The 14516-nt window shown below is 38.3% G+C and overlaps 1 protein-coding gene across 7 annotated transcripts in view; it reads left to right on the top strand.

Annotated features, from left to right (window-relative positions):
- Positions 1-12232, top strand: part of PLEKHA1 (pleckstrin homology domain containing A1) — an 84786-nt gene extending 72554 nt beyond the window's left edge. For 4 of the 7 annotated variants that reach the window (XM_077822989.1, XM_077822990.1, XM_077822992.1 and 1 more), the window contains 3 exons: positions 3855-3918; positions 7339-7428; positions 10838-12232. In XM_077822989.1, coding sequence (XP_077679115.1) covers positions 3855-3918; positions 7339-7428; positions 10838-11164 — 481 coding nt within the window. In that variant the 3' untranslated portion in view covers positions 11165-12232. Of the gene's footprint in view, positions 1-3854; positions 3919-7338; positions 7429-8632; positions 8704-10837 lie in introns of all 7 variants that reach the window. The other 3 variants (XM_077822993.1, XM_077822994.1, XM_077822995.1) reach the window with 3 other exon arrangements.
- Positions 12233-14516: the final 2284 nt, after the last annotated feature.

Below are 14516 nucleotides of genomic sequence, written 5' to 3'. Positions count from 1 at the left end.
GAAACTATCCTCTCCACCTTAAATCATAATGACTGGCTTGCTACCCTGGACCTTCAGGGTGCTTATTTCCATGTAACAATCCTTCTGAGTCACAGGACGTTCCTTAGGTTTGTTGTGACTGTCCGGCAACACCAATACACCATGCTGCCTTTCAGCCTATCTTCAGCACGCTGGGTTTTTTCTGAATACAAGTGTCTGGTAGTAGTAACAGCATACCTCAAGAAGAGAGGAGTTCCTGTCTTGTATCTGGATGATTGGTTACTGAGGGGCAGGTCCAGAGCGGAAGTCCTCAGTCATGTGCACTTCATACTGCACCTACTCAGTTGTCGAGATCTCATCCTAAACAGCGGGAAGTCAACAATGGTTCCACCTCAAAGAATTGAGTTCACTCAGGCCCTGATAGACTGAGTTTGAGAGAGTTTCTGCCAACTGATTGTCTCCAGGAAATTCACCACCTATGTCTGGAGGTGGAGTCTTAGGCCTGGCCCATGTATGCCTGAGATTGCTACGCCATATGGCTGTGTGCACACAGGTAATCCAGTATGCCAGACTGCGCCTATGTCCTCTTCAGATGTGTCTGAAGTTGGCCTGTCATACAAATAGTCATTCCTTGGACAGACGGTTCAGACTTCCTCTGCTGATCCTGAACTCCTTACGGTGGTAAACAGTTCAGGGCAATGTGTGCCAGGTGTTCGCTTTGCTCGCTTCCCACTGGCTAGGACTGTTGTCACTGATGATTCCTTAAAAGTTTGCAGAGTGCATCTGGAGTTGTGAAAGTTCAAGGCCTGTGGTCAGAACAAGAAGTTTCTCTGCATATCTCTGTCGAGGAGTTTTGTGCGATCCATCATGGCTGTCCGGCCCTTCAAGATTGCTTCAGTGCACTTCCTTACCAACAATACCACCTCAATGCAATCTGTGAATAGATGTGGGGGGGGGGAGGGGAAGCACACACTCCAAGCATGCTGTGTCGAGAGATGATCAGGCTCTGGCAGTTTTGCATCAGGAAAAACATTACCCTCGTGGCCAATCACTTGCCTGGGATCCAGAATCATGTAATGGATCACCTCAGCAGAAATTTCTCCCAGAATCATAAATGGTCCCTGAAGATCAGCCTCTTGTGGTCCAATTTTGTAGTTTGGGGCATCTTGACAATTGATCTGCTCATCACAAGGGACAACAAGAAATGGCAGCTGTTCTGCTGCTTAGGGGGTCTCAGTTGTGGCTTCTTCACCAATGCTTTTCACCTACACTGGGAATCAGCAATTCTTTTTTCTTCCAATTCTGATCATCCCACAAGTCATTCCCAAGCTGAATTTGGACCGTGCCAAGCTCATTTGGTAAAGTGGGAGTATTTTTCAATACAGGAGCTAGCCTGGGGAGTTCATCTGAAGCTGGCTTGTATCCAGGATATCCTTGAGTACTTGTTATACCTTCAGTCTTCTGGTCTTGCACTTAGTTCATTGTGAATTCCTCTGGAGGCGATTTCGGCTTTTCACCAGTCCATACATGGGACTTGGGTGTTTTCAAACTCTGACAATGAGGTTCTTGAAAGGAGTTGCTCATCTCCATCTCCTGGTTAAAGAACCAATTCCTTTGTGGGATCTTAACACTGTCTTAGTAGCTCTTGTGGGTCTTCCATTCCAGCCTCTTTCTCCTTTCTGTGTCAGAAAACTGCCTTTCTTGTGGCAATAACATTTGCCAGGAGGGTGGGTGAGCTGTAGGCTTTAATTGGCAATGCCCCCTTACAGACTTTTCTAAAGACAAAGTAGCCCTGTAGCAACACCCAAAGTCTTTATCCAAAGTGGTTTTCCTTCTTTTCATTTGAACCAAGCTATATAGTTACCAGTGTTCTTCCCTAAGCTACATTCATTCCCATAGGAACAGTGTCTTTTTACATTGGATTTTAGGCTTTTTATCTAGATAGCACCAAAGCTTTCAGCTCCTCATCTTGTTTGTGTGTGTGTGTTTCATATGCAGACCAAATGAAGGGTCAAGCAGTCTCTTAGACCATCTTCAGGTGGAGAACTTCCTGTATCATAACAGTGTATGAAGTAGCTCAGGCTATACCTTCTCAAAGGCAGCACTATATTGTGCTATTCCACAAGAGCACTGGAAACATTGACCGCATTTCTAAGTGACATTCCAGTATTGGATATTTTCAGGGCTGCCACTTGATCCTCTATGCTTACTTTTATAAAACACTATGTAATTACTGCTGCATCCAGATCGCATGCAAACTTTGGGAAGGCAATCCTGCAGTCCTTCTTTAAATAGACTTCCTGCCCCACTTCCTATGAGTATCACTTGTGAATCACTGTAGTAGAATACATGGCTGCATCCACTCAAAAGAAAAATGGTTACCTACCTGTATCTGTTGTTCGAGATGTGATGCAGATGTGTATTCCATGACCCATCCTCCATCCTCTTTAGGAGTCGGTACATCTGACATTCAGTGCAAAGGAACTGTGGGGGTCAGGGCAGTGCAGCCCGTATCGGGTTGGGGTAGGGCTGCAGGGTGACTGTCACCCCGAGAGGTACTGCTCAGCAAATTTCTTCGGTTCCAGTGAGCTGGGCACACATGTAAGTAGAATATATGTCTGCATCACATCTTGAAAAACAGTTGAAGAAAAAAGTTACCTTCCCTTAAGATGTTGTAGTCAGTGTGGATCCTGTGACTCACCTTCCATCCCCACTTTTTGGAGTCCTCAGAAAAAGTAGGATTTGAATTCTGAGGGAGGGTTCTGGCCATTCCTCCCTTATGCTGTTAAGAGGCACAGTGTTCATGCACAGCCCTGATGGACATGGCTATTCAGAAAACTGATCTCATGTCAGATACACACTGACTGCAACATCTTGAGGAACCACATTTACTACAGGCTAAGTAACTATTCTTTGTATTTGAGATTAAATTCAAAGTTAAGAATTTGCCAATAAAAGTAAAATGCATTCCATCAATGTCGTGGGGGTAATGTACCCTGTTGTGGGATGTGAGTCGAGGTGAAAAAGGGGGTGGAGGAGAGAGAACTTACCACCTTTGGTGACTGTGACCCCTCACATTCAGGGGAACGAGGCCTAGCAGCCAGAGTCTGAGGCCTCCCTTTTCCTCAGGTCAGTGAGGCCTAGCGGCTAAGTCCTTGATCTCCAGGCAGTCATGCTTAACTTTCACAGTTCTGGGCTGTGGTGCCTAATACCTTGGGCAGTTGGGTAGGTGGACCTGGTCCCACCCTACTTACCAGGTCCTAACCCAGTGCCCTGTGAAATCAGTAGTCCTGGTTTCAGGTTCCAGCCTCCACAAACACATTCCCTGAGCTGCTTTCTACCTGTGATTCCAGCTCTGGCAGTTCCTCCAGGGCAGCAGCTGCTGTCTGTCTCCCTCTATCTCTGCGGTTGACTGGGGGTCCTCAGTGGACTCAGAGTGTTTGGCCTCCGCTGTCTGGGGCTCAAGTGGCTTCCTGGCAGGAACCTGTACCATGTGTCTGCTCTCCTTCTCAATCAGCCCAGATTGAGCTAAATTGCTTTCTTTTATACCCAGCTGGAGCATGCCCAGCAAGGGCGAAGGGGTGAGGCCTCCTGAGCCTGCAGTGAGTGATTAACCCTTGCTGGGCTAGTGCAGGGTTGATACATCCCATCACAATCAGTCATATAACTTTTCCTCTAATAACTGCTTGATTTCAGTTACTTTGATTACATTGATAGTGACTACCAACTCATCAGGAAAGATGAAAGTTTAATTTGAAGGGTGATGGATACAGAGTTCTGCATACTCTGATTTTCTAGTTATAACATTGTTTTTAAGTAGAGCAGTTTAAAAATCTAAATTCCTATTAAGTATTTGTTTTGTTTTGTCTTTGCAGTGATATAATGATGAGAGACAATCTCTTTGAAATTGTAACAACTTCTCGAACCTTTTATGTACAGGTAATCTTTCACTCTGGGTAAAACTAGATCATTCTGCAAGAAAATTAAGCATAAATACTTTACTGTTAAAATTGTTTCTTGAGAAAGTAGTCTTCAGTCTTCCTCTCAGTTGCACATACATTGGTTGTAAAATACTATAGTATAGTATAGACCTTTCTCCAACTGTCTTTTCATGTTAGTGTAGGTTTTCTTCTTTGCAGTTTTGTTCTGAAATCCATATGAGAAATGTCAGATTTGCAAGCAAGAATGAATTACTATTGAAGTTTATGAAAGTCCTAAACAGCCTGTCATTTATTAACTTAAATACTTTTTTGAGTTGACATTTGGCATGAAGTTATTTAAATTCTGTAGTGTGAGGTCAATACACTTACAAAATTTGTATTTTTAATTAAATTATTACATTTTTATTTATAGAAAATTAGTTTTTCAACTCACTGTGGATTTAAACTACAGAGATCTAGGAGATTAATGGTCAAAGATTCAAACTAGTAACCTTAACTGATGAATGTGAAGTACTGCAGTGTAGCTCCAATAGCCTTTGTTTGTAATATCTCTGTCTAAAAAATGAACTTTCACTTTGAATGTTCTTTGATTTGTTGGCTGTATGTGGTGCTTTCACAACCAGAAAATACTTCAGTGATTCTTGCCATATCTTACTGAATACTTAACAGTACATGCACAAAACAATCTGCTCACATATCCTTACCAGGCTGATTTTAAGAACTATACATACTTTACTTGTTTTAAAAATCAAACAAAACCCACCAAATTTACAATCTCTCTCCAGATGTGTGAAAGTAGACTTCAGCAAGGTAGCTTTAATGATGATATGTTAGAACATTCTTCCCATATGCCCGAATGAGGAAGTTACATTTTGGAAATAGAGGTGAAACCAAAGAGTTAGCAAAAATTTGTCCCCAGATCATTTGTTTGTGAAACCATTGGTAGGAACTTGTCACTATTGGGGTTCTTCCTTACAAGTTCTTGACATAAAAATCTCCAGAGTAAGGTATTATGATGACTATTTGTTCCCTTTATGCAAGATACTGTTGTTCTTATATGAGGTATTGTCAACTGCTGTTTTATAATAACTTGGTCGATTTGCTAATGCAGAAGTTGGATGTCTTATCACATTAATGAATTTCTAAACAAGAAAAAGTTGTTTGGCACATTGTGTACATCTGTCCTTTTTAGTTCAGGGTTAAATAATTATTTAATAGGATAATGAACATAATGGAGCAGTTGTTTCTTTTTACCATTTTTCTGCTTACTGTGAGTTCTGCAGACCATAGACCTTTTTAGAATTCTTTAGTGAAGACATGCTAAATGTAGTGGAGAACATATTTACCATATACCACCTTCATTTAATTTTACCCAGATAGAATCTGGGCTTTCAGCTGTCAAGAGATACTAATGAATTAGTTTCAGAGTAGCAGCCCTGTTAGTCTGTATCTGCAAAAAGAAAAGGAGTACTTGTGGCACCTTAGAGACTAACAAATTTATTTGAGCATATACCAAGTGAGCTGTAGCTCACGAAAGCTTATACTCAAATTTGTTAGTATCTAAGGTGCCATAAGTACTCTTTTTCTTTTAATGAATTAGTGTAGCTCTAAGAACAACTCCTAACTTGGTATCTTGTCTCGCTGCAATGTGCAAGTTCCCAGACACTATTTTATGACTGATTTGGTTAGAAGGTTTTAATATGTTCTTGTCAACCCACTGTATGCTTTAGCAAGGTTTTCTTTTGTTTATTGCTGAATATTTATTCTGGCATCACATTTTAAAATGGTTCAGTGAATATTGGGCTGCTATGAATTAAGTATCCTAATTGAAATACATATTTCACATTCTTGGTAATAGTGAAAGCCCTAGACCAGATACCTCAAAAATGCGATTAGTGCAGTGCTTGTTTCAGTAATATTACTTCAGTCATTACTACTGCCATATTTTGACTCCTTGTTGAATCATTGAGCACTGAATTTAGATTTGTTTTTAGGCTATAGCAGCTATTTGTATAGCATTTCAGTCTAATGTAGTCAGCATATGTGCAAAGGAAGTGTACCAAACTCTGCAATTTCAGATATATTTTGAAATATTCCTATGAAAGCAAATTGATGAATGGGGATCTTGTGTTTATATCCCAGACACACAGCTTTAAGATGGAATTAGTGTTGAGAATTAAAATATTGTCAAGAATTTTTTTAAAAATTTCAACTGCTAAGACCCAAGAAATTAAGAGTTAAAAGTTATATTTAAAAGAACCCCATATATGTGAAAGTATGGAAATAGGTAGTTTGAGTTACCCTCCCCCACAAAGCCCTTAATTTTAACCTATTAATATGTGCCCTGAGCAAAACAGAAATTGACAACTTCATCAATCCATACTGGTTCACTGATGACTAAAAACAAGTGACAGACAACAAAAGCAAAGAAAAAATTACAAATTCTCTCTCTCACACACACACAGACACACACACCATTTCAATAAGAAGAGACAGTGGAGTTTGAGAAGCAATGATTTGTCCCAGTGTGGTTAACTGGAAAATATAGTACTTGTTTTAATTATTCCAGTTGTTTCCTATCCTATAATGTATGGATTGAGATAACAATCAATTGGTTGCTGTGTGCGTGCACCAATAAGGTGGTTGTAAGGAATTAGGGGATTGATTCTTCTAAATAGTATGTTAATTTAATCAAAGTAAGAACACAATTTATTTTCTGTATCATCTGAAGTGTGTGTAATACAGACTTTTTTGTACAGTGTGTTGGCATGTGTTCTATGTAGTGTTTTGAGAAGGTAGATGAACAATTTTCATTATCTGCAAATTTGGCTGATCCCTAATTTAAACACCAGACCTTTTCACTCACTCTGTGTGTGTGTGTGTGTGTGTGTGTGTGTGTGTGTATAGCATGTCACCAGCAATAAATCATATCGGTTACTTTGTGCAGTATTTCACCAGATCCCTCACCCGACCACGTTAGTTTCTGTTTCATAGGAAACAGCAATAGTGAAGAAGAAATATGAGGGTGTGGTATTGGACAAGTCCCCTTTATATACATCACTGAAAATCCTGTGAGAATTACAATGATCACCTTTAAAAAATAAACCAACATGTAAATCCAATTCTGATGGAAATGTTATCGGAGTATTGACCTGGAGGAATATTACAAATATGATGTAATAATCTTGGGTGATTTTCACAAGTGTCTGAGTGATTTAGGAGTATAAATTCCACTGAAAACCATGGACACTTGTGCTCCAACGTCATAGGTAGTTAGAAAAATCCTACCCCTGCTTGCCAATGGGAAAGAAAGCTAGGCTGGTCATTGTATTCCCAGACTACCCATATAAACAAACAGCATCTTCACCCAGCTTAAATAGCCATCTAATGTTAATTTAAAATTTTTATTTTGATTTAGGCAGACAGCCCGGAGGACATGCACAGCTGGATAAAAGCGATCTCTGGGGCCATAGTGGCACAACGGGGACCGGGAAGATCAGCAGCTTCTGTATGTGTTTGATATGTAGATAATATATGGCCTCTAAGAGGTGTCAATCTAGTACAAGAAATTCTATTTTGTTCCTCTTTCATCTCCCTTTCTCCCAGTCCTGTAGTAACATATCTCCTTTGCATGAACTTTCATGCATATTAAATTTGCATAAAATATTTTGCATTTCTAATTGAGTGCTCATTTAGTGTTATCTGTATGGAGCTTTGTACGCATTGCATTGTCTTAAACGTAAAGACAATGCAAGTGCTGAGTGTGAAGATTTTTGAGTTCAGTATGAGCTCTTACTACTAAGCTTTTACTAGCTGAAGAACTACAGTGAAACTTCGCTAATTCTGGCGAGATTTTTTGCTAATTACAAATTTTGCAATCAAATTATATAAAAGATTGATTAAAAATTATCTTGGGTCCTCAATTTGCACATCCTCGGGATTAACTATTGGCCATATGTCACGTTAGTAGCTGTGGTTCCAAACTGAATGCATTTTGGGCCAGAAGGGGATTGCAAATACCTCGTATGAATTAGAAGTTTTGCTGTTGGAGACCCAGTGTGAACACCATCTAGCATTACTGAACTGTGTGTGTACAACTGTGACCTAAATCATAAGTTGTTAAGCATGTGGATGGCAGCATTCATATATATTTTTCCATTAGGACCTACATTAGAAATGCTCAGATTTTTTTTTACAGATTATTGTATTTCATGCTAAAGATTGTAATAGTGTCCGTGTCATCAAGTATGTCCAAAATTATCATGGAATACTTCACAGTTCAGATGCTGCAAGGTATGGTTTTCACTTTTTTGCTATGTGATATTTTGTAATAAACTGAGTATATCTACCCCCATAATACATTGGAAATCTACATTTTGAAATCTGGCTATTAAATGTGCAGCAGTCACATAGATGATGTGCTAGTGTGATTGCTATCAATTGATCTAAACACTAGTATGTGCAGCTAGTAATTTTATAGCTGCTTCATGTTTTAAGTAAAAGTTGCTATCACAAAATAGACTCAGTTTAAAAGTTTTCTGGGGGAGAGGAAAAGAGGGAGATGGGTATTTTCTTAGTGTGTGTATGCTTTGTGGTGGGGCTGACTAAGCAACCTAGCTATAACTATTGGCAACACTTCCTCTCTTTTTCCTCCCTCTATTCCCTTCTTGAAGTATGGGTTACTCTAATCTTAGCTTTGCACTGTGTTCCAGATGCGGCAGGCCAGAAGGCTGTCGAATCCTTGTATACAGAGGTATACATCAAGAACTGGTGAATGCAGCACGTATGTGGGCTCTCATGTAAACTTGCCTTCTTAACAGAGGGCTAGGATTTAAAACGCTAATATACACTATGTAAAATTAACTCTTAATCCCACTGCTTTTTTCAGTTCCCGTTATTGAAAACTAACTCATAAACTACTTCACACCACTCATTAGGTTTGCAGTTAAGTATTACCTATTGATTTCTAAAATAAATTTGATTTTTTAAATTAGTAATGGCAAAAACAATGATGCTAAGTCATTTTTCACATTCAAAGTACAAATTGTACTACCTTAAAATACATAAAATGCAATTTAAAGAGCAAAGTATTAAAACTTTGATTAATTTGCATGAGAGTTCATATTTCCGTTTTTTACCTTACAACTTTGACACCTTGTAACAGCAAAAACACAAATAAAAGCTATCCCCAACTAATACAGATGTGTGCACATACACAAGCATCTTATAACTGCAATACTTGGAAGGATAATATTGCAGCCTGATTTGCATGGCTTTTAAACTCATATGCATGAAATTATTAGCCAGAATATAGAAGGGGTTGTTACTTGTAACTTGTACATTATGTTAAAAAATATTTTAAAAAGTAAAGCAGCTTAATGTCTTAAACTAGGAATTTATCAGAGGAGGTAGCAAAATCTGAACAAAAGTAGTTTATTAGAAAACTTGGCATAATTATTCAGCTTTCCCATTTGTGTAACTGAAGTTACCGATGAAAATAGATCGGAATGCCAGATATATCACTGAACCATATAGCACAATTGCTTTTTTATAAACATTGTTTGCTATTAGAAATAAGTGGTGTGGCAAGTGGGCTATTGACCATAAAACATGACAAAATAATGTAAAATACTTTCCCTGGAATTGCTCCTAAAAACAATGTGAAAGGCCAACAAATTAAATTCTTAACACATATCCTATTATGATGCATGTACAAATGCATAATAGCTCTGAAAATATAAATATTACCTATTTAATATATGGGTAATATTGTTGATTTGGCCAGATCAACACTGCAAACTTAATTATATCTATAAATCTATCCAATACCATGCTAAATTAAACTGACAATTGATATGAAAATGTTTTCAGATCGTTGACATAGAGGATCTCTCTCTCTTTGACAGACCTATTATGGTGATTTATCAAAGTAATTATATTAAAGTCAAAAATGGCATAAGTATGCGCTATCCTACCTGAATCATAATGTAATAGATAAGGATAGTTTGATTGCCCCCTTTCTGACAAGAAGGTATTTAAATAGTGGTAGATTTATTGCCTGAATTTGACTCTTCCAAAATTCTCATTCAACGGAATGGCAAGTATCCATAATAAGCACTTGAAAATGACTTCTGTACAATTTGTAGCTTGAGTTGTTCTGAAAAAAAAAAAAAAAATTCAGTATTGCTCTTGCAGTTTAAAAAAAGACTGTTTATCTAGATTCAAAAGCATTATTTTAAGTATATTTTCTAAGATTTCAACAATTAGGATTCCAGAAAGGGATTCTTTAACTTCTTACAGTAGTTAATTCATCATATTTTTGCTCTGTGGCTTAGTAGAATAAGATGGAACAAAAATAGGAAATAGATCAACAGTTGTCAGTGAACAAAAGTGTAACGTGCTTTAACTTGATTCAGCAGAGTATTCTAAGGGGAGGGAGCAGTGAGAGTTCCACAGTGCTTCAGATTTTGGAATCTGAATATATATAATATATGTATTTGTATACCAAATATCATTTGAAAACACTTTTCTCTTGCAATTAGTTTTTCCATCTGACATTGAAGATGTGAGCTTTAACATGTATTGAAAACGAACACAATTTAATTTCCATTAAACATATTAGTAAAAAATCAGTTTGGGCTTGCTAATCTCTTGTATCAAAATGTAAAGAGCTGCCAAGCTTGACTTCAGGAACCTAACTTAGTTTCTTCCGCTGCAGTGGATGTTTGCTATCACATACAGCAGTAAGCTCACATTTAAAAATGCATTGCCTTGGGAAGGCACCCACTTCCTGCTGCCATGGCTGATGCTTTGCTTTGTTTTTCTGTTCTCTTAGTTTACAGAGTAAAGTCTGGAACTGAGTTACTAACATGCCATTAATAACTGACTCCATCTGACAAACACTTATCCTTTTACAGGAGCATTCCAGCTTTTCTTCAGAATCCAGCTATGCTTTCTGTTTTGCCAACACCGCAGCCACCTCACATTCCACAGCCTCTCACAACAACGCTCTGGTCTCAAACCTTAACGCCAAACGCCTTGCCTTGGAGAAGCGAGGATTTCACGAATCTTTTACCAAGGCCAAGCCAGGGAACTTCAAGGTCCAGGCTGTCCCTCCAAGAGAACCAGCTTCCAAAGTGACTGTACAGAGCCTATTGGAACCTCAAAGTAAAAATGGCACTCAGGAACAGGATCCTGGCCCAGTGGATCTGGATGATGCAAGCCTTCCAGTCAGTGACGTGTAATAATGGAAGTGTTTGGAGAATGATCCATCTGTTTGGTCCTCTGATTTCCTTGGTCAGACTTGTAGCCAAAGAAGATTTTAGGAAGAAAGAACAAAGAGAATGGAACACTGATTTTATGTATGCGTGTATAAACATAGGTATGTGTATACACAGGTACATGCATATATAATTATATATATTAAATAATTATATACTGCCTTCAAATTAGGGTCAGAAATGGACCTTCTGCTTTTTTCTCACAGCCTGATAATAAATCACTTTCTAATAGGAAGGGGCCAAACTACATGGTTAAGATATGTACTGCTGTCAGTAAATAAGGTACCAGCAACTCTTTATCCTCAATTTGGCAAACCTAAAATTACATTCAATATTTTAATGCTATACTATAGAAAATGTAATGCCTTCAAATGTGATTATTTAATTATGTGTGATTATAAACCAGATTAAGACTTTATGCATATGTGAGAATTATTTCTCTCCTCTTTTGAAAATGTTATGACTTTCACATACTGGGATATGCACAAAAAGTCTCTTGCGTTCCTATCAGATCAATATTGTTAACTGAAATATTACCAGACTAAGAATTCTAAGCTCTTAGAATTCTAAGTATATGGTGCTGTAAAATTCACATTAGAATAATAATGCTATTTTGAACATTAAGCCTATTTTTGATGCTCTCCTAAAGATGAATTGTAATTTTTTTGCACATTTGATTTTAATGGACCACCTACAATGGTGTTTTGGATGGGGGGTGGGAAATCAGACTACTACATCTTACGCCTTTGAAGTAAACCAGTTTTATATTGCATTACATTAAGCTTTGCTGCAATTACTTTGTATTAAGTGTCTAAACATATACTGTTTAGGATTACTTTTTTGAGAGATTTTTTTCTTATCAGTACTTTGTGAACAGTTCTTGTTTCTATATTTGGATCAGTGAAAGACCTCATTTATTTAGTTTGATGTCAAAACTGGTACTGAACTGTTTATAGTCATGCAATTGTGGCCTGTAATTTTGGTGCACTAATAATCTATTAAAGTGCCTGTGTTTTTTCTCATCTTGTTAAACATTTTGAGACTCTATGTGTACACGGACCTTATTTACATGGTTTTGAACCTTGGGGTGAAATTATTTTGAGTAACGTAGTTCAAAACAATTATTTAAAATAGAAAATCTTATGCTAGGGATACCAGCATGCTGGTATTGCATCTACTAGCTGTGCAATATGTGATTTTTATAAAACTGAATATTTGTTACATGTGTGCATTGTTATGGGTTCAGTGATGCAAACAAAAGATATAAGAACTTTTACATTTCAAATATTTGATTAGCTTGAGCATGTACTGGTTTCATAGTTAGGTTTTAAAAATGTTTGCTGTAACCAAAAAAAAAACAAACCAACCAACCCCACAAATTCCATATGCTGCTGCTTATTGTGATTCACATTTCCCACTGTTGCAATACTGTTAGTCTTCTGGAACTTAACAAGTACATATCAGAAAAGTCCATCTTTGCTCCAGCTTCCAAACTGACTTTTGACCTGAGAGAGAGAGGGTTTTTCCACAGTAACTTGTTGATCCGAGGATAGAGTAATTGGTGTAATGTGAGAATTAAATATTATCTAGTTTCAAAACCATTACGTCAGCATCTTCAACTTCTTAATCCATAAACTAACCACTGTTTTTAGGCAATAGTATTTGGAAATTACACTTTTTCATTTTACTCTTCAACATCACGTGAAAGCTAGTGCAGGGTTGAAATTATTGTGGCAGTCTAAACAAGTAGTGTAGTTTTTAACTTGTACCAAAATAAGACAACAGTACTTTGAAAGCTTATTTTTCACAAGTACGCACTGTGTGGGAGACACTTTCAATTGAAATATTTTTACTATCGTTCTCACATTTAAAATCACTTGCTCTGGTACAGCTTTGGCACTGCATGTTCATTTTACTATATTTTGGTATTGGCAGTTTTATGTATTAGGTGGAGGTAAAGCAGCTCCATTATGGGACTTATTAAAATTAGAACTACTCTTGTGGTTCAGTAGCATAGGAAAATATATTTGTGGTTGGTAATTGTCAGGGTCTCCTATTTATCAGTACTTTTATAAATCTATAAAAATTGTTAAATTATTTTAGAACCAGTGCTATTTCCTGTAAATATGTCACATTTAAATTGTCAATAAATGAGTTTGGATAACTTAAAAGAACTGTTGACATTTTTTATTGGACCATTTACCAGAAAAGGATACATCTTAGCATACGAGTAAAGTGATTTCTTGTCCTTTGGTACATTGCATCTTCTGTTTCATTCTTCCACGTTTAATTGATTGAGCACTCTAATGGCTTCACGTAATAGGGTATACTGGCCCCAAATCTTTAGCACCTGTCTTAACGAATTGCTGGAGCACTGACTTCAAGGTACAGTTAAATCATTCTATTAACCCATCAGTTTGTAGGTGGTAGACTGAGGCCTTGTCTACACTATAAAGTTAGGTCGACATAAGCCACATTGCGTTGACATAGTTGTGCATGTTTCTGTGCTTAAATTTGTTTCCTACTGATGTAAATGCTCCGTTACTGCAATACAGTAACACCACCTCCCTGAGTGGCGTTGAGCCACAGTCAGTGTACTCAGGTTGATACAACGCCTGGGTAGACACTGTTACTTACGTCAACCCGAACAATCCTCCAGCAGCTGTCCCACAATGACCGACACTCTGGTCGCAACTGTGAACTCCACTGCCCAGGGGTCAGAGACTGGAAGGCCGCACACCCCTTTAAAGCCTCTCAAAGTTTTGAAATGACTTTTCCTGATTGTCCAGTTTGGTGAGCAAACTAGCAGCTCTCCATTGTGTGCAACTGCACACTCCAGACATGCTCTAGTTTGGAGTGGACAGAATATTGGATCTCCTGGGCTTGTGGGAAGAGGCGGTTTGCAAGCACAGCTGCAGACCAGCTGTAGAAATGTGGACATGTATGTGCACGGGGGATGCAGGAGAAGGGGAAGGACAGGGACCAGCAGTAGCGCCATGTGAAAGTGACAGAACCACATCAGGTGTATCAGAAGACTGGAGAAACCAGTAGCCAATCCTGTGCTGAGCCGCAGACCTGCCGCTTTTACAAAAAGCTGCATGTCAGACTTGTTGGGGATTCTACCATCACCCTGCGGACCACTGTGGATACATAAAGGAGTCTGGGTCACAGGCCCCTGGCTTGAACAGCAAGGAAGATGAGGAAGAGGATGGGGGGACATGTGACCAGGGGGCTTAGTGATGCCATGACCCAGGACTGTTTTGAAATTCCACCTCAGTCCAGTCAGTCCCAGCCACTGAGCATGGGCAAGCTTGAT

This window comes from Eretmochelys imbricata, chromosome 7 (assembly GCF_965152235.1).
Source record: "Eretmochelys imbricata isolate rEreImb1 chromosome 7, rEreImb1.hap1, whole genome shotgun sequence".
NCBI lineage: Eukaryota > Metazoa > Chordata > Testudines > Cheloniidae > Eretmochelys > Eretmochelys imbricata.
This window is presented reverse-complemented; position numbering and strand designations above follow the sequence as displayed.